Consider the following 20,135-nt stretch of genomic DNA (forward strand, 5'->3'; position numbering starts at 1 on the left):
CCCACTGTCCAAAATCATCATGGAAAATTATTTTCCAGTTATTATTACTGTTCTCTTTTTAGTCACCGAGTACTATTACTGTTCGGGTTTTGATGCTGTGCAAATTCCAGGAAAATCAAAAGCATGTCCGTAGTAAATGGATCAAGAATAAAAGCTTAACAGAAGAGATGACAAGATTCACAGTACATTTAGTTTATCAAGATCTTTTTAAAAACTAATTTAGAAATTTATATCCTTAGCAACTGCTCAGAACCAAATCCCACACCAACAGAGGTACAACATGTGTAGGCTTGGTCAATGAGTTCTTTAAACAGAGATCTGGCAAGTTCTGGATGCAGTGCAGGCAAGTGGTCTTTGGAAGATCTTGATCAATGCTCGAATTGGCTGGAAGTGCCATCTTCTATTCGTAATTCTTATAAATGTGACAATTGATTTTGCTAGGTGTTGAGGAAAATGCATCATTATGGGACTAATTAGATAGCTCTTTCAGAAAACTGGTACCAGCATAAAGAGCTATGCAGTTTTCCTCTGTGCTATACGGTTTATAGATTCTTTAAATATTTACCACAGGATTCATAATAGTTCAATTGGAGTTCAATATTACTAACCTCCGAAGAATTATTTGGTTCTTCCACGCGATGAATACTGCGAGTACGACGTTCCACAGTTGAACGGGTTTGATAAAAATGTTGATTTCGCCGTTGAATTCGCCTTCCTGAATGTGGAAAATAATCCTGACCATCGTTCTACAACATGAAGGAGGAAGGTATACATTACATTGTTTCAATGGACGATACAAATTCCCACTACCCAGCATCACTTTGGAAAAATATTTTCCTATTATAATTACAGGAATTACGTCACTGAGTGATATTACTGCAAAATACTAATATCTGCAGAATCAATGGTAGACAAAAATACTGGAGAAACTCAGCGGGTGAGGCAGCATCTATGGAGCGAAGGAAATAGGCGACGTTTCGGGTCGAGACCCTTCTTCAAACTCAATGCTCTGCAAATTCCATGAATTTCAGTCACATACCTGTAGTGAATGAATCAAGTATAATAGATGAAGTGAACACAAGATTCACAACATATTTACCATGTTTACCAAGATTTTTTTAAAAGATATTAAGTGTTGATATGGTGTTAGTAATTGCTCAGAATCACATCCCATCAAACCCCATTGACCAAATAGTTTCTCATCGAAGGGACACCAATCCCAACTGTCTCCGAAAGGCCAGTGAAGTCTTGGCAAGGTGTTTATCAGCAGCCTGAAGGATACAGCATCAGACCAGGCAACCTGTCAGGAGCTGGAGAGGTGGTTGAGAGCAGTGGACCGGTCGGGGTTTTCCGATAAGTTCGAGGCATGGATTTACCAGCATGGTATCCTGCCAAGGATACTCTGGCCACTGCTTGTCTACGAAGTCCCAATATCCATCCTAGAGAGATTGGAGAGGAAAGTCAGCAGCTTTCTCAGGAGGTGGCTGGGACTGCCCAGGAGCTTTAACAGGATTGCCCTTTACGGAAATAACACCAAGCTCCAGCTGCCCCTGGAGGAGGAGTTTGAGGTGACTCGGGCCAGAGAGGTGATGCTGTACAGGGACTCCAGCGACCCCAAGGTGGCTCGGGCAGGGGTGGAAAACTGGGAGGAAGTGGAGAGCTGGCGAAGCCGTGCTGCAAGCAGAGTCTCGGATACGCCAGAGTCTTGGTGGGAGCAGCGACTCGGGGAAGAGCTGGTCTGGGAATCTTCCCAACTCCCCAGTTTGACAAGGCCAAGGGGAAGGAGAGGCGCAGGCTGGTCCAGGAGAAAGTGAGGGCAGTGGAGGAGGAGAGGTCTACCAGAGCAGTTGGATTGAGGCAGCAGGGGGCAGGACAAGGTGGGAGCAGGCCATGGATCGAAAAGTCACATGGACTGAGCTCTGGCAGGCTGAACCACAGCGCATCAAGTTCCTGGTCCAGACAGTGTACGATGTCCTGCCCAGCCCACCGAACCTCTTCATCTGGGGCAAAGCGGAATCTCCGGATTGCCCGCAATGCTTAGGCAAGGAGACGTTGGAACACATCCTGAGCTGCTGCCCAAAGGCTCTTGGGCAGGGCCAGTACACCTGACGTCACGACCAGGTTCTTAAACCCATTGCAGAAGCCATCAGCATGGGAATCAACAGCTGCAGACGAGCACGGCCCACCACCCAGATGATCACCTTGGTGAAGGTCGGAGTGCAGCTGCCAAGAACCACAGCAGCCAGGAATCAGTCAGGAATCCTGGCGACTGTGCAGGACTGGCAGCTTTCTGTAGACCTGGTGAAACAGCTGACGTTCCCACAGCACATTGCCATGACCACCCTGAGGCCAATCATCCTCCTGGTCTCAGAGGCGACCAAAAACATAATCTTGTTGGAACTGACAGTGCCGTGGGAGGACCGTCTGGTGGAGGCCCATGAAAGGAAGATGACCAAGCATGAAGAGCTGGTCATAGACTGCCGTAAGCAGGGCTGCAAGGCAAGGTGTATGCCCATTGAGGTTGGCTGCAGAGGTTTTGCAGGGCAATCGCCCTACAAAACCTTGAGTGCACTGGGCATCAACGGAATGGCGAGAAGAGCCATCAAGAACACCACAGAGGCAGCGGAGAAAGCCTTGAGATGGGGCTGGATCAGGAGAGAAGGTCCATGGGGAGGAGCGAATGCCACCCGAACACAAGTCGTGGTTTCATCAACCACGGCTGGGTCGCCTGGGTGAGGGTGTCTGATGTTGAAAGACCCAAAAGAACCAATGGCCCCAGGTTACATCACTGATGATGTGTTCAGGAGCATCAATAGATGTATTATCAATCAGTGTTGATATGGTGTTAGTAATTGCTCAGAATCAAATTCCATCAAACCCCAGTGACCAAATAGTTTCTCAGCTTTCAATATAAATATTAAGAGCATAAAAGTAAAATGAGTACTCCATGGCAACCCTAATTCCCAGTTGAGAGCAGGTCCAAGAACATCAATCTCGTAACACCACCCCAGATCATGTGGTTTACCAGATTGGATCTGCAATCAGCACTCTGAACTAAGGAAGCTTGCACAGTTGGAGTTCAAGGCATGAAATATCATTGGCAGGCAAGATTATAAAATGCTTTGGAACTGTTTGTATGTCAACCACAGGCTTGAGAGTAATCAGGGAAGGAATAGAACCGATCTGGGAATAAAGGGGCAATGTACACAACCAGAGGTGACATTACGGATGGTTCATCTAGTGAGGCTCTGTGGGTACAGCTGAGAAACAAGAAATAGATGGTCACATTGTTGGGGATGTACTACAGAACCCCGAATAGTCAATGGGAATTAGAAGAACAAATATGCCAGCAGATTGCAAACAGCTGCAGGTTAAATAAGGTTGTAGTAGGGGATTTTAACTTCCCCCAATATAGACTGGGAAAATCATAGTGTGAAGGGTGAAAATGGGGTGAAATTCCTCAAAAGTGTTCAGAGTTTTTTCTTGAACAGTATGTAGATGCCCCTACATGCGACAGGGCAATGCTGGATCTAGTATTGGGAAAGGCAAGTTAATTAAGTGTTTGTGGAGGAACATTTTGTGACCAGTCACTACAGTTCGATTAGGTTTAAGATGGATATGGATAGGGATGGAGAGGGTCCACGTATTAAAATGCTCAACTGGGGTAAGGTCAACATTGAGGGTAGGAGAGAAGGTCTGGCTCAAGTTGACGGGAGCAGGTTATTTGAGGGGAAAGGAACATCGGCCAAGTAGGATGTTTTTAAAAGTGTGCTGACAAAAGCTCAGGATACGAGTGAAGGGCAAAGCAGGCAAACGTAAGGAAGCTTGGCTGACGAGGGAAATTGAAGCGTTGGTCAAAAACAAGGATGCATGGCACAGGTATAGGCAGCTGGGATCAAGTGCATCTCGGGAGGAGTTTCAGGAACTAAAAAGTAAACTGAAAAAGGAAATCAGAAGGGCAAAAAGAGGCCAGAAGATAGCTCTGGCGGGTAGCATTAAGGACAATCCCAAAAGACTTTATAAATACACAAGGGGAAAAGGGTAACTAGAGAGTGGGACCTCAGAATCAAAACCGTCACCTCTGTGTGGAGCCACAGGAGATGGGCAAGGTCCTCAACAGAGGAGAAAGACAGCAGGATGGAGGCACTTGGGATAATCAGTGTTACCATCGAAAAAGTACTGAAGGTACTGTCATGTATGAAGGTAGGTAAATCTCCAGGTCCTGATCAGATTTATCCAAGGTCATTGCGGGAAACCAGAGGAAATTGCGGGAGCCCTGGTTGAAATCTACGAGTCGTCTTTAAATACAGGAGAGGTGCCAGAAGACTGGAGGGTGGCAAATGTCGTGCCTTTTTTCAAGGGCTGCGGGGAAAATGCTGGGAAATAGGCCGGTGGACTCAACATCTGTAGTTTGAAAGTTATGAGAGAGTATTCTGAGGGATAGGATATACAGGCATTTGGATGGGCAAGGGCTGATTAGGGATGGTCAGCATGGTTTTGTACGTGGGAGATTGTCTCACAAATTTGATTGAGTATTTTGAAGACATGACCAAAAAGGTCGATGAGAGTAGAGCTGTAGATGTTGAGTACATGGATTTCAGTAAGGCATTTGACAAGGTGCCGCAAAGTAGGCCGTTCTGGAAGGTTAGATCGCATGGGATCCAAGGAAAGATAGCTGAATGGATAGCAAATTGGCTCCATGGAAGGAAGCCGAGGGTAATGGTGGAAGGTTGCTTCTCGGAATGGAGGCCAGTGAATAGTGCTGTGCCACAGGGTTCGGTGCTGGGCCCGTTACTGTTTGTCATTTACATCAATGATTTAGAAGAGAACATACAGGGCAAGATTAGCAAGTTTGATAATACACAAGTGAGTGGTTTTGCAGACAGTGAAAATGGTTGTGAAAGATTGCAGCAGGGTCTAGATCGATTGACCAGGTGGGCAGAGGAATGGTTGATGGAATTTAATACAGAGAAGTGTGAGGCGTTGCATTTTGGGATGTCGAACAAGGGCAGGACCTCCACTGTAAATGGTAAGTCTCTGGGTAGTGTTGTAGAGTAGAGATATCTAGGAGTACAGGCTCCTTGAAGGTCGACTTGCAGGTAGATAAGGTGGTTATAAAGGCTTTTGGCACTTTGGCCTTCATCAGTCAGAGTATTGAGTATAGAAGTTGGGAGGTCATGTTGCAGTTGTATAAGACGTTGGTGAGACTGGATTTAGAATATTGTGTTCAGTTCTGGGCACCATGTTATAGGAAAGATATTGTCAAGCTTGAATGGGTTCAGAAAAGATTTACAAGGATGTTGCCAGGACCAGAGGGTGTGAGCTATAGGTTAAAGGTTGAGGAGGCTGGGTCTCTATTCCATGGAGTGCAGGAGGATGAGGGGAGATCTTATAGAGGTGTACAAAATCATGAAAGGAATAGATCAGAGGGCGGTCACGGCGCAGCAGTGGAGTTGCTGTGTTACAGCAAATGCAGCGCTGGAGATCCGGGTTCGATCCTGACTATGGGTGTTGGCTGTACGGAGTTTCTATGTTCTCCCCGTGACATGCGTGGGTTTTCTCCGAGATCTTCGGTTTCCTCCCACACTCAAGATGTACAGTCTGTAGGTTAATTGGCTTGATAAATTGTCCCTAATGGATGTAGGATAGTGTTAATGAACGGGGATTGCTGGTCGACACGGACCCAGAGTAGGGGAATGGAGAACCAGAGGGAGTAGGGGAATGGAGAACCAGAGGACATAGGTTCAAGGACAGGGGTAGAAGAATTAATAGGAATCCGAGGGGTAACTTTTTCACACAAAGGGTGGTGTGTGTATGGAACAAGCTGCCAGAGGTGGTAGTTGAGGCTGGGACTACCCCATCATTTTTTAAATCAATTAGACAGGTACATGGATAGGACAAGTTTGGAGGGATATGGGCCAAGCGCAGGCAAGTGGGCATAGTGTAGCTGGGACATTGTTGGCCGGTGTAAGTTGGGCCTAAGGGTCTGTTTTCACACTTTATCACTATATGGTGCTGTCATTACTATATATACTTATAGTGCTCCATAAGCTTCATGTGATTAAGGGATTTTATTGCACCATGGTGTAAATGACAGTAAACTAATCTGAATCAGTCTCATTTGGTGGCAAGAATTGCCATTTGGTTCTTTAATAAAGAAGCATTTTTTTCGAGATATATATATATATATACTAGACCAAGGGCAGACCCGTTGGGTCTGCTCCCCCAACGCAGCCGTTCCCTACCCGTAGCCCCCACGGGAGACGTGGTCCTCCAACTCAAGCGGCTCAGGAATGAGCAGTGCGGCTGGTTTTAAATGGCGTCTTTGAGGCGAGATGCGGGCGCCAGCAGCCGTTATGGTCGCTGGCCAGCAGGAGGCGACAAAATGAGTGAGTGTGGGGGGGGGGGGGGGGGGGGTGAAGGATTTAATGAAAAATGTGGACATAAACATAACGAAATCTAATGAGTGGATAGTTGGAATGAAAAGTGAAATGTCTACCGAAATGGCTGCTTCTATGGGTGAGAAGCCAGTTTATTTTTGAAATATTGGGGGGTGGGTGAAGGATTTGATTAAAAAGGTGCACTTAAACACGACGAAATGTAATGAGGAGCGGATACTTAGAAAGAAAAGTGAAATCTCTACCGAAATGGAAAAGATCTCGGCGATTGTGCGTCTGGATTCGGCGAGGCAAGGAATCAAAAAGGAAGAAATGCAGTCGGCAGCCGTACATGTAAATGGATCCATTCCGATTGGACATCTGCGAGCATCGGCCATTCCGATTGGACATCTGCGAGTATTGGTCATTGTGACATCACACGATGGAACGAATCAAAAGGCAGAAAGGCAGCCGGACGGTAGCCAGCCGGACGGCAGGCGGCAGGCACAGAGTTTTAATAGTATACTGGACCAATGGCAGACCCGTTGGGTCTGCTCCCCCAACGCAGCCGTTCCCTACCTGTAGCCCCCACGGTTCGACGTGGTCCTCGAAGTCGGGTCCGTTTCCCCAACGTGCGATTGCGGGGCGGGGCGGCATCACACACACCAAGCACCCCCACACACAGAGTTTTAAAAGTATAATCCCCCAACGCAGCCGTTCCCTACCCGTAGCCCCCACGGGAGACGTGGTCGTCGAAGTAAAGCCGTCCCCGAAAGGCCGTTTTTAAATGGCGTCTCTTGAGGTTGAGATGCGGGCGCCAGCAGCCTTTATGGTCACTGGCCAGCAGGAGGCGACAACATGAGTGAGTGGGGGGGGGGGGGAGGGAGAAGGATTTGATTAAAAACATGTACTTAAAGACGACGAAATGTAATGAGGAGCGGATACTTAGAAAGAAAAGCGAAATCTCTACCGAAATGGAAATGATGTCGGAGATTGAGTGTCTGGATTCGGCGTGGCAATGAATCAAAGGAAGAAATGCAGCCGGCAGATTCCGATTGGACATCTGCGAGCATCGGCCATTCCGATTGGACATCTGCGAGCATCGGCCATTCCGAATTGGACATCTGCGAGTATTGGGAACGAATCAAAAGGCAGACAGGCAGCCAGCCAGACGGCAGGCACAGAGTTTTAATAGTATATAGATATAGATATATATATATCTATATTATATTACTAAAACTATCATCTTGTTTGTTTGTCCGTATATATGCGAGCGTGTGCGTGAGTTCCGGAAACTCAACCAAGGCACATGATAGCGCTACAATTTTTGGCCCACCTTACACCCCATTGTCCTGCGATGTGCAGTACCAAGTTTCATTCAGATTGTTATATTTTATGTTATTTATTTTAAACTTTACAAAAAACACTTCAAACAACTTTTCCACTTGCCCTCCCGTCAATGACGTCTCAAATTTCATTTAACAAAAATCGCCATATTTTATTTTCTGCGTATACTTACCTAGCCTCACAACGGAGACCCAACTGGTAATTAAAATTAAAAATAACTTAAAACAGCGCCCCGATCCACGCATGCGCAGTTGGGGGAGGGTTAACCATATAATAACCATATAACAATTACAGCACGGAAACAGGCCATCTCGGCCCTACAAGTCCGTGCCGAACAATTTTTTTTCCCTTAGTCCCACCTGCCTGCACTCATACCATAACCCTCCATTCCCTTCTCATCCATAAGCCTATCCAATTTATTCTTAAATGATACCAACGAACCTGCCGCCACCACTTCCACTTCCACTGGAAGCTGGTTCCCCTGCACTTCACAACGGTGATCTCTGACGTCACAACGGGAACCCCTCAGCCGCGCCTGCGCAGTTGGGCCCTTTCCAGATTTTCAGATCACCATCTTTTTTCCCTTTCCCTGTACATGCCTGGCCTCACAAGGGGAAACAATGGCTCCACGGGTACGTTTTCTTATGTTGAAAGACCCGAAACACCCAATGACCCCAGGTTACATCACTGATGATGTGTTCAGGAGCATCTATCGACGTATTTGTATCAATTCTTCTATTTTACAAACGCCTCCACGGGTCGTCTCTTCAACATATTAACTTCAACGTAATTTCAGCTGATAATGGCACTATTTTGAATGCAGCAGCCGCACATGCGCAGTTTGGTGGAATATTGCATTGGGGGAGCGGGCCCTAAAGGTCCGCACTTCGTCTAGTTACATTTTAAATGCTGCCAACATTCACAAGGGTGCAATGAATGTTGAGCTTGTGTTCATTCATTAGTTAAGGTATAATACAAATTCTCATAATTATAAAGTTTTGGTGGATATCTCAAAGTGAAGTCTGATGGGAACAGAAACAAGATGGCCTGAAATTAGAGACTAATATTACTAAACATCATACAAAGCTCTGTCAAACGAACACATTTTTTGTATGTACCTTCTGTGTTGGTTGTAATGGTTTACGTTTTTTCTCAGTTGTGTACAGATTGATTTCTCCATCTCCTTTGCAAAGACGCAATTCCTCCTGAAATCTGAAAAACAGTTCTCAGTGGTCAACAGTTATTTTTTTTCTAAAGTTGGTTATTTATATATTTACAATTTACAATGCTCTTCTAAATTTCTGTAAGTCATGTGGCATGAAAGGTAATAATGAATCTTGATGAAAGCAGAATTTGGCAATAACTGTGTAGGAAAGAACTACAGATGCTGGTTTAAATTGAAGGTGGACACAAAATGCTGGAATAACTCAGCAGGTCAGGCAGCATCTCTGGAGAGAAGAAATGGGTGATGTTTTGGGTCGAGACCCTTCATCAGACCATAACTATTCAGCAATAACTATTCTTTTTAAATTTGGATTCAAACCTAGCTATATTGTACAGATTATCTGCTGAAAACAAACAAAAATACATGCTGCTGTGAAATAGGATAGTTACTCCATTCAAATAACTCTAGAACAAAGATAATATATTAACATTAAAAGATAATTAATTAATTGCCTTTATTAATTTAAATTGAATACATAAAAGATTAATTTATTAACTAATTTAGTTAAAGATAATTATGTTCCGATTGTCATGGGGGATTTTATTATGCAGGAAGACTGGGCAAATCAGATTGGTACTGGATCCCAAGAGAGGGAATGTGTAGAGAGCAGCTTGTAGTTGAGCCTACCAGGGATAAGGCAATTCTGGACTTGGGATTGTGTATGAACTGGATTTGATTAGGGAGCTTAAAGAAAAGAAACCAAAGGAGGTAGTGCCATATATGATAAAAATTTAACCTGGAATTTTATAGGGAGAAGATGAAATCAGATGCTTGCATTCCTGTTGAGCAAAGGTGACTACAGAGGCATGAGGGGCTGGCTAAAGGTTTTTGGAAAGGGACCCTAGCAGGAATGACAGTGGAACAGCAATGACAAGGGAGGCCAAGTCAATGGATATTTTTAAGGCAGAGATTGATAGCTTCTTCACGTAAGGGTGTCAGGGTTATGGGGAGCAGACAGGAGAATGGGGTTTGGAGGGAAAGATCAGCAATGATTGAATAGGTAGATGGGCCAAATGACACAATTCTGCTCCAAGAACTTATGATTTGAGGGTCTTCATATGAAAATAGTTTGTGTTAATATGTGGTCTTAATATTTTGTAAGCTGTGCAGAGTAAAATACTTGCATTTATGCATCTTCCTCATGTAGAGCATACCTCTGCATTAAGGAATGAACACATTTCTTGTAAACCATTCGTATTGCGATTTTCTGCAATGCAAACCCTTTTTTACCCCGTATTGAAACCATTGTTAGAAGTTGAGTTGTGTTCACAGGAGACCACTTAAGTGATCAACGAATGGAAGTTTCTACATTAAATCCCCAGTTATTTTGAAAATTAACAAGTAGAAAAAAGAGTTCTCTTGGGAATAAACCAGTCTTTGGGTGAAAAAAACTCTTTCGACATAACCTCCCCACAGATGGTTTACAAGGAACGCATTCCTTCTGTAATGTAGGGGTACACTGTACATGAGGAAGATGCATAATTACGTCTTTCACACTTTTTAATAAGTTACATGCATGTTGCTGTTTAACTATGGTCTTACAGGTTGAACACCGAATTTCCAGCACCCTTGGTTCCTGAGCCTTTTTGGATTATCTGTTTTTCTGGCAACAGTGGAAGGGGGGGGCGGAAGAGGCCAACTGGACAGAGTGGCGGGAGAAGCAGGCAAAGATGGTCGAGCGTGGAGTGGACCAGCAGCAAGAAACAGCAGCAGGTGAGGGGAAGGAGGCCCAGGGTAACCAAGCTCATTTTATCGGTGGTGGTGACCCAAAGAAAGCACTGTCCCCAGGGGCGACAACATGAGCTGTGACAACAGCCATGTCACTGGACCATGCGAAGGGTGAAGAAGGGTTCATTGGTGCACCTTAAGAACTGGGAGTGGCGTCAGAAGCCGGAGCTCAAAACAACCAGGCAGACGGTGCGAGCCAGGGGTGTGTTGGCAGCAGGCACGTGCCGTCAGGGTCGGCAAGGTAGGCACTGCCTACCCTGACTAAAATTACAAAATGGTAATTATTAAATATAAATAGTAAAGGCATGGGAGAATTATGCCTAAGAGAGCGATCTCTTAGGAAGGCATAATTTTCCGTGCCTTTCATCCGCAATGCATGTAACATGCGAAGGTCTGTGCAGCCCACGTGCCGTCGACGATGCTTCAAGCCGTCAATTTCCAGGGGACTGAAGGCAGCTGAAATTCTGCCTTTGCAGTACTGCGCATGCGCAGCGCAAGTTTCTTGGCAGGTTTTTCAAACATGGATTGCCATTATCTTAAGAATATCTTAAGAAACAAAGAGAGAAGAATGGAGTTCGTGTACAAATGATGTGGTAAGTAGATTTCTTGGTGCTATATGTTTTTAAATACCGTATTTCCCGGCAATGAAGACGCTATTTTTTACCCAAAAAGGCACGAACATTTACATGCGTCTTGGAAGCCGAAGTTGGAAGGTTGTTAGCCAAGAAAGATAGACTTGGCTATCCCTCAGTACGGCAACATCAAGAACGATGTTGTTGTACTGAGGGATAGCCAAGTCTATCCTTCATTGCTGGCAGCTGATGGGAAGCAGCTGTAAAAGGACAGCGCCGCTGGGGAGGGGAGAAGGAGGGGGTCGGGGATCATGCCAGCAACTCACTTGCCGCGACGCTCCGGGCGCGGAGCCACCGCATTGTGGCCAGGGGGAGAAGTAGCCCGGGTGGCTGCGAGCGGCCGCCGAGACCAGACAGCTCGGGTGGCTGCGAGCGGCCGCCACCTCAGCTCCTTCTGCCAGCCCCCACTCACCTCTGGAGGTGCTTTTGAAGACATTATAAAAGTCAACTGACAGCTTACGGAGAGAACAATCTGCGCATGTGCAGTTTAAGATTTTTTTTAAAGCCGACTGACTGCCTACCCCGAGTAATTACTCACGGCACGTGCCTGGTTGGCAGGTCCGTCCGCTATATCCAAAATCAGTTCTAAAGGGATTGTTAAAACGAGTGTTTACTGTATTGTCTTTGCAAAACAGTTAGGAGAAAGGATTCAGAGCAGAGTTGAATAGGGATTTTGGCAAGCATCGTATTTACAGGTGCCCAGTAAATTAGAGGTTTGACCGGAAAATCGGAGTTCCAGAGGGTAAGAGGAAAATTGAACAGAATGGTGGAGGAAAATTTTAAACATTGAATCAGCAGAGATAGAATTGGACAACGCCAAGGATGTTTGGATATAAACAAATAACTCATTCACTTTAGAGGGACACGACCGGAAAGAGCACTCGACACTCACAATGCCACCTGTGGCTGCTCAGGGAAATTCAACTGAGCTTTCATAATTTTGTCCGGATTATTGGGGTGGGCGGACCATCAGTTGCTGGAAAATTGATGTTCAACCTGTATCAGCAGAAATATTTACTTCATTTCATCGGCTTGCCGCCTCGAGAACATAGCAACCATTTTCACCACAGGTGGGCATTGAAATTCACAAGCAATTGCTTCTATTGACACTTCTGCATTGACGGTCCATTAAACAATGCAACAAACAACCTTTAGTATATGTAAGCTTACAGTAACAGAATTAAACGTATAATAATCATTAAAAATGCAATATTTGGAAATCCAATAAGAAAAATAACTTTATTATAACTGAAACTTTCCAGCGCCGAACCCCCTTTTCCCCATTGACAATTAGTTTTAGAAAGCAATTTTCTGTAATCCAAGGTTTCTTAGGAACACAACTATTGCTTTACAGTAGAACTATAAAAACAGAAGAGATTGGCAGATTCCAAAGCAAATCCCTCAAGCGAGTTCCCTCTGTGAACTATCAGCATACAATCATTGTGCTTCGTAAACTAATTCAGTATACATTTTGTCCTGTTTTCCCCCCCCCCCCCACAAATTTTGTAAGAGCAAATTTTTATTCCATATCCTGATTTATTTTTGGTAGCGAAATGTGAATTCTCTAATGGATGATTTTTGCCACCTGAACTTGCATAACACAGGGTACACATGTTAAGAAATAGTGAATAGTGCTTTCAGTGGATCAAGGCACAAATAATTTTTATTTGTTTCTTACATTCTAATTCCAGGTGAAAGCTCCGTAACTACAACCCTCCTGCTCCATGCCATCAGGTCTCCCTCTGTAGCAATTTGACTCCTCGGAGCATTATTGTGCATTTGTCGGACACCTTCAATTTGACCACTCCTTCGAAGTCCGAGATTCGGTGAAGACAGCAAGGCTATAACAGAAAAGTTCCTTAGCATGTGTAGGAAATGTGCTAAAATATGCAGCATTTCAGCAGATTGACAGTTAAATAACGATTTACTTCAAGAAGTCCACAAAGTACGAGTTAAATTGTCACAACAATTGTAATTACCAGATCATACCAATCCACCTATAAACAGCCTTGGACATCCCTATTCTAAGTGATGGCATAGCCCAAAAAATGAGTGCACAAGACAAGACACAACTTATAACTATTAAATTATAATACAGTGCAGTCTAACTACATGGCAGAGCAGACTCGATGGATTGAATAGCCTAATTCTGCTCCTATGTCTTATGCAACTGAAAGCTGTCTATCTCTACAGCAGCTCCATTGACGAGGCAAGGATTGTGTTCATCCATTCCTTAAGCCTACTGCTTGTCTTGCTGACTGAGCTGAGCGGTGATCACATCATTTAGACTTGAGGGCATCAAAGAGACATTTCACATCCCACCCAATTATTGCCAAACCACACCAAAATTGTCCCCAATGGGGAACATGTCAAATTATTCTCAATCCCTCAAATAGTAATTGTCATGATTCAATGCAAAACGACATTTTTATTGTGTATTGTGTGTTCTTTCACTTTATTATGCATGTGACGAATAAATCTGACTTCACTAAACATTTGGAAATAATTTACCTTTTTCAAAAGCAAACTACCATGATTTGCAATAAAGCAACAATAGTGCCAATATGTTATGCGATTATCTTGGGGAGGATTCAATCAGCTACAGTATATGGCAATTCATGCATCTGTCTGGTTTGTATGAAACATCAACGTTTCATAGAGAAATCCTAACATGCACTACATTAAATAAGTTCTATGTAACAAGGCATATATGTGTTGCATCTGCTTTCAATGAATAAGCCTGCTATTTTTCTTATATACTGTTACCCACCACTGTTTAGCGAATTTGATCTACTGTAAGGATCATCTGGTATAGATATTCCTTCACTTCTCTGCCTCATTTCATGTTCTCGCTGGAGTTCTCTAATAGCATCATCCAGAACACTGGTTTCCTGGTTATTCTCATACTGATCATCTGTCTGTTGGCTGATGACTTGTTCCACAACTTCTCCATTACCTGAAAGAGAATCACTGGCATTTATATTTCAAATACAAGCAAGCATCCTCTTTCCTCTGATATATTTAGTTACAAAAGAATCAATAAGATAACAATTTACTGAAAGTACAAAATTTCCAACAAATGAATCAAAACATCATGGAAATAAAGACAAAAGGATTTTAGATATTTTCAACAATCTCATATTTTTTTAGGAAAGGTGAACTATTGTAGGTAGCCATTTGGCTTGGGCTAAGTTGTATATAACCTAAGTCGGAACAAAGCTAGAAAACTACAACCAATTTTGCTCCATGTGTCAGGAAAGTTATATCGAATTGGAAGGATTTCTACGCAGATTCACTAAATTGCCTCAAGAGTTTAAGACTAATTTAGAGAAATGTACCACATATTCCCTGAATATAGAAGACTGATGAGTAATCTAATTGAAGTATTTAAAATACTGAAAACACTGAAGATGCCAAGAAACTATTTCATGAAAAGCAAGGTTATCCATGAGGAAATTCAATTTTATCATACGGAATATCATAGAAATTTATAATTCTTCTCAATAAACTGGACATTGCAATAACTGGAGCTTCCAAAAGGGAAATTGAAAATTATCAGTAATAAAGGAACCAAATACAGAAAAAAATGAGTTGAGGTGTAGATCAGCTATAATCTAATAGAATGGTTAAATGGGCTTGAGTGCTAAATTATTCTTCATGAAACATCATTTGTTAACCAAAACTGGCTTTGAACCTTCAATCCAGTTTGCCTTTAAAATAAAATTCTGTCTGCAGAATACAAAACTTACATTAAAGAACAAAACTTACAATGAAGAATAAATCTCAAACACACAGGAAGTTGTAACAGTTACTTTTTGCACCTGAGTTTTTGACTTCACTGCACTTGTCCCAGTGACACCAGATCTCATCTAAATTTTGTGATCCCAAATACCTGATAACATCTTGTGTTATGGCAACATACCCTACGATAAGAAACGATACCACTCATATAATTATAATTCAGAGGCAAAAAGATAGGGTTCACTCATGAATATATAGCATTCACAAATAGTTCCAATATTATTTCGTAGAGGGAGACTCAGAATTCAGTGGGAATCCACATTATTTTATATTGCAGACGATGTTTAAAACTGAACTATCACGCAAATGTTTTTCTTAAGTCACCAAAGGTTCATTCTCACCATTTGCCATATAGCCCAACTGTGGAACAAGCTGTTCATCCATGCAGTTCTCTCGACCAGGCACCAGCCGTTGATAGTGTGTTGGGTGGGGGTTTCCATCCACATCAACCAGAAATGGGGGAGGCATGAGATGAGGTGCCTGCTGTGTCTGCTCATCCAGGACGTAATTATTGGAATCACGGATAAGAGGACGGTAATCAGTGTGATAAAACATTTGGTCTGGAATCTATTAGGAGAAAAATGTTTACATTTGAATTCAACAATTGGCAACATAAGGAGCAATTCATAAATTAAGTGTCTACTTTCATCCGAAAAAGATTACAGAAAACAAAACAATTCGATGTTATATTCTACTTGTTTCTTTCATGATTCCCATGTCTTCCTTTCCTGAAATCATAGGGTGTTATAGGAGCGCAGTTCAAAGGCCAGACACATAGCAATCCAGAAACATAGGGTTCTGGCGGGGAGATTTGCAAAGGCTACTGGGGAGACTTTAAACTAGAACGGTTGGGGGAGGGACTCAAAACAAAATAGAGAAAGCTAGTAGACAGTGTGAGGCAGGAGGCAGAGAAGGGAAGCACTCAGACCCAACATGTAGGGGAGAAAGAAGACTAAAGGATAATAAACAGAGAATAAGAGGTGGTGGGTTTCTTAAATGTGTGAGCAGAGAGACAGAGGGGTGTAAAATGAGAGTCAAAGCAATAGGTAGCAAGGTGACAAATAAAAGTGGCAGGCAGACAAACCCAGGGCAAAAATCAAAAAGGGCCACTTTTCAACATAATTGTATAAGGGGTAAGAGTGTTGTAAAAAAAAGCCTGAAGGTTTTATGTCTCAATGCAAGGAGCATTCGTAATAAGGTGGATGAGTTGAATGTGCAGATAGATATTAATGAATATGATATAGTTGGGATCACGGAGACATGGCTCCAGGGTGACCAAGGCTGGGAGCTGAACATCCAGGGATATTCAATATTCAGGACGGATAGACAGAAAGGAAAAGGAGGTGGGTTAGCTTTGCTGGTTAGAGAGGAGATTAATGCAATAGAAAGGAAGGACATTAGCTTGGAGGATGTGGAATCGATATGGGTAGAGCTGCGAAACACTAAGGGGCAGAAAACACTAGTGGGAGTTATGTACAGGCCACCTAACAGTAGTAATGGAGTTGGGGATGGCATCAAACAGGAAATTAGAAATGCGTGCAACAAAGGTAAAACAGTTATAATGGGTGACTTCAATCTACATATAGATTGGGTGAATCAAATTGGCAGGGGTGCTGAGGAAGAGGATTTCTTGAGATGTATGCAGGATAGTTTTCTAAACCAACATGTAGAGGAACCAATGAGAGAGCAGGCTATTCTAGACTGGGTATTGAGTAATGAGGAAGGGTTAGTTAGCAGTCTTGTTGTGCGTGGCCCCTTGGGCAAGAGTGACCATAATATGGTTGAGTTCTTCATTAGGATGGAGAGTGACATAATTAATTCAGAAACAATGGTTCAGAACTTAAAGAAAGGTAACTTTGAGGGTATGAGACGTGAATTGGCCAAGATAGACCGGCAATTGATTCTTAAAGGGTTGATGGTGGATAGGCAATGGAAGGCATTTAAAGACTGCATGGATGAACTACAACAATTGTTCATCCCAGTTTGGCACAAGAATAAATCAGGGACGGTAGAGCATCTGTGGATAACATGGAAAATTAGGGATAGTATCAAAACAAAAGATGAAGCATACAAATTAGCCAGAAAAAGCAGCCTACCAGGGAACTGGGAGAAATTCAGTCCAGCAGAGGAGGACAAAGGGCTTAATTAGGAACGGGAAAATAGATTATGAAAGAAAACTGGCAGGGAACATAAAAACTGACTGCAAAAGTTTTTAGATATGTGAAGAGAAAGAGATTAGTCAAAACAAATGTAGGTCCCTTGCAGTCAGAAACAGGTGAATTGATCATGGGGAGCAAGGACATGGCAGACCAATTGAATAACTACTTTGGTTCTGTTATCACTAAGACATAAATAATATGCCAGAATTAGCAGGGGACCCGGGGCCAAATGAGATGGAGGAACTGAGTGAAATCCAGGTTAGCCGGGAAGTGATGTTAGGTAAATTAAATGGATTAAAGGCACATAAATCCCCAGGGCCAGATAGGCTGCATCCCAGAGTACTTAAGGAAGTAGCTCCAAAAATAGTGGATGCATTAGTGATAATTTTTCAAAACTCTTTAGATTCTGAAGTAGTTCCTGAGGATTGGAGGGTAGCTAACCCCACTTTTTAAAAAGGGAGGGAGGGAGGGAGAGAGAAAACGGGGAATTACAGACCAGTTAGTCTAACATCGATAGTGGGGAAACTGCTAGAGTCAGTTATTAAAGATGGGATAGCAGCACATTTGGAAAGTGGTGAAATCATTGGACAAAGTCAGCATGGATTTATGAAAGGTAAATCATGTCTGATGAATCTTATAGAATTTTTCGAGGATGTAACTAGTAGAGTGGATAGGGGAGAACCAAGCACACGGTATTGGGGGTTCTGTATTGATGTGGATAGAGAACTGGCTGACAGACATGAAGCAAAGAGTAGGAGTAAACGGGTCCTTTTCAGAATGGCAGGCAGTGACTAGTGGGGTACCGCAAGGCTCGGTGCTGGGACCCCAGCTAATTACAATATATATTAATGATTTGAACGAGGGAATTGAATGCAACATCTCCAAGTTTTGCGGATGACACGAAGCTGGGGGGCAGTGTTAGCTGTGAGGAGGATGCTAGGAGGCTGCAAGGTGACTTGGATAGGTTGGGTGAGTGGGCAAATGCACGCAGATGCAGTATAATGTGGATAAATGTGAGGTTATCCACTTTGGTGGCATAAACAGGAAAGTAGACTATTATCTGAATGGTGGCCGATTAGGAAAAGGGGAGCTGCAACAAGACCTGGGTGTCATGGTACACCAGTCATTGAAAGTAGGCATGCAGGTGCAGCAGGCAGTGAAGAAAGCGAATGGTATGTTAGCATTCATAGCAAAAGGATTTGAGTATAGGAGCAGGGAGGTTCTAATGCAGTTGTACAGGGTCTTGGCGAGACCCCATCTGGAGTATTGCGTACAGTTTTGGTCTCCTAATGTGAGGAAAGACATTCTTGCCATAGAGGGAGTACAGAGAAGGTTCACCAGACTGATTCCAGAAATGTCAGGATTTTCATATGAAGAAAGACTGGATAGACTCTGCTTGTACTCGCTAGAATTTAGAAGATTGAGGGGACATCTTATAGAAACGTACAAAATTCTTAAGGGGTTGGACAGGCTAGATGCAGGAAGATTGTTCCCGATGTTGGGGAAGTCCAGAACAAGGGGTCACAGTTTAAGGATAAGGGGGAAGTCTTTTAGGACCAAGATGAGAAAAATATTTTTCACACAGAGAGTGGTGAATCTCTGGAATTCTCTGCCACAGAAGGTAGTTCATTGGCTATATTTAAGAGGGAGTTAGATGTGGCCCTTGTGGCTAAGGGGATCAGGGGTATGGAGAGAAGGCAGGTACGGGATACTGAGTTGGATGATCAGCCATGATCATATTGAATGGCGGTGCAGGCTCGAAAGGCCGAATGGCCTACTCGTGCACCTATTTTCTATGTTTCTAAGATAGATTTTAACAAAACTGGCATTCTCATTCACAAACTCAATCTAATCCGTAAGATGTGCATGTCCTCACTTTACATATTTCCAATTGTGAATCAAATTCCAAATGATTGTGCATAAAACCACAAATTTTGATTATTGAAATGCTCCAGAGTTAGAGAGCAGCTATTTATGTCCCAATTGATATCCAACTTCGAACATAAAACAGTACGGCACAGGATTGGGCCCTTCGGTCCACCGTATCTGAACATGAAGCCAAATTAAACTAATCTCTTCCGCCTGCATTTAATCCATATTCTTCCATTCATTTCATATCCATCTTTCAATCGAAAGGCCTATTAATTGTCAGAAATGTACCCGCTTCCACCATCACCGCTGACAGTGTGTTTCAGGCACCTATACGTAAAACAATATCCACATAGCCCCACATAACTCCCTTAAACCTTTTCCCTCTGATATTAACGGTATGCTTTCTGGTATTTGATATTTCCACCCTGAGAAAAGATTCTGTATTATATCCATGCCCTTATAATTTTATAAAACCTTCTCCAGGTTTCCCCTCAGTCTTTGATCAGTGCCTTAGATAATCCTGGCTAAGAGATACCAATATTTGGTGAATAATGCCTCACTGAGGATGCGCCCCAGCGCATCTAGAAGATGTATATTTTTCACACTGAAGTCTGGCTCAGCCAGTGATACCTAGGAATAGACTGGGTGACAACCAAGGATAGTTTGGTGACTACTGGAGAGACAGTTGATGGCACGGAAAGACGGCACCCGGGACAGGCTGGGTTAGCACCCCAGTCTGTGTCTTTCGTGAGAAAGACACCCAATAAAGCTACGGAAAGGCCTAATGACCCACCGTGGCCTAAAAATCCATCAGACAAGAATGAAATGCTCGGAGAAGGAGAAAGAGGTGCAGCGCACAGGCCTTGAACCTGGTGAGGCGCAGGAGGAGCCCGGCCAGGACTCACCCCACAGAGCCCAGTCCCTCCACCCACTAGAGTCTCCCAACCCCTGCAGAGTAGTTATTAAGATGGCTGATCCGTGGGCAGTTGCTGCT

At 43.4% G+C, this 20,135-nt stretch overlaps 1 protein-coding gene across 4 annotated transcripts in view; it reads right to left on the minus strand.

The window, feature by feature from the left end:
- The window catches only part of brwd3 (bromodomain and WD repeat domain containing 3), a 114,986-nt gene that overhangs the window by 60,995 nt on the left and 33,856 nt on the right, over positions 1 to 20,135 (minus strand). For all 4 annotated transcript variants that reach the window (XR_004413582.1, XM_033030113.1, XM_033030114.1 and 1 more), the window contains exons 17-21: positions 15,452 to 15,677; positions 14,080 to 14,265; positions 12,988 to 13,150; positions 8,843 to 8,936; positions 609 to 746 (exon numbers count right to left, since the gene is read on the minus strand). Coding sequence is in view for 3 of the 4 variants with exons in the window: in XM_033030113.1 (XP_032886004.1) it covers positions 609 to 746; positions 8,843 to 8,936; positions 12,988 to 13,150; positions 14,080 to 14,265; positions 15,452 to 15,677 (807 nt within the window). In the remaining variant the exon portion in view is untranslated. The remainder of the gene's footprint in view (positions 1 to 608; positions 747 to 8,842; positions 8,937 to 12,987; positions 13,151 to 14,079; positions 14,266 to 15,451; positions 15,678 to 20,135) is intronic.

This window comes from Amblyraja radiata, chromosome 12 (genome assembly GCF_010909765.2).
Source record: "Amblyraja radiata isolate CabotCenter1 chromosome 12, sAmbRad1.1.pri, whole genome shotgun sequence".
Classification (NCBI taxonomy): domain Eukaryota; kingdom Metazoa; phylum Chordata; class Chondrichthyes; order Rajiformes; family Rajidae; genus Amblyraja; species Amblyraja radiata.